This window comes from Tupaia chinensis, unplaced genomic scaffold, assembly GCF_000334495.1.
Source record: "Tupaia chinensis unplaced genomic scaffold, TupChi_1.0 Scaffold000057_1, whole genome shotgun sequence".
Classification (NCBI taxonomy): Eukaryota; Metazoa; Chordata; class Mammalia; order Scandentia; family Tupaiidae; genus Tupaia; species Tupaia belangeri.
Genome location: NW_006159515.1, coordinates 2,016,044 through 2,016,808, shown reverse-complemented (window position 1 = coordinate 2,016,808; position 765 = coordinate 2,016,044). Strand labels below are relative to the sequence as shown.

Genomic DNA, 765 nt, shown 5'->3' with positions numbered 1-765 from the left:
GGGACGTGAACCACGGTCGACTACGTGGGAGTCCAGCGACATAGCCATTACGCTAACTGCTGGTTCCCAACACTGATGGTTTTTAAGCTTGTTTTTATTCTCCCTCTTTCTCTTTTGCTTTAAGGTAGGGGATTTTTCTTGAAAATATACTTGAATTCCTTCAATATTTTTGCAAATAACTATTTTTAGAACTAATGGTTTACTTTTAAAATTGTGGTATGTAATTAATTTTGTTATGGCAGTTGACTTCATCTTAAGCATTTTTCTTATTTATACCCTTATATTCTAGGCAGTGCAAAGAAACAAATTTCCAAGAAAAAATCTTCAGATAAAAAGGGAAGGCATCAGAGAGAGTGTCCTCAGCATTCTCCTCTTGAAGATATTAAGCAGCGGAAAGTATTAGACCTCAGACGATGGTAATGTTGTTGTGTCAGGTTTTTTTTTTCTTTTAACTTTTAAAATATATAGTATATTTTGGCAATAATTTTCTGTTTATAAATTAATAAATTATATATATAGTAAACATTTTTAGTTTTATGATTGTTTCTAGGAATTCTAAATATTCAGTGTGCACCACAAATGCATGCAGGGGGTTAACAATGGGCTATGCCAGTGTTTTCCCAAAGTGATTCCACATAACTGTGGAATAACTATGAGAAGATAAAAAAATAAATTGAAAATGACACAAAAAAGTGGAAGGATATCCCATGTTCCTGGATTGGAAGAATTAATATAATCAAAATGGCAATTCTACTCAAATTAATC

General features: G+C 32.2%; 1 protein-coding gene across 1 annotated transcript in view; it reads left to right on the top strand.

The window, feature by feature from the left end:
- The window catches only part of LOC102489684 (DNA repair protein complementing XP-G cells), an 84,614-nt gene that overhangs the window by 18,562 nt on the left and 65,287 nt on the right, over positions 1-765 (top strand). Inside the window, 1 exon segment of the mRNA XM_006141506.3 lies at positions 290-416. Coding sequence (XP_006141568.1) covers positions 290-416 — 127 coding nt within the window.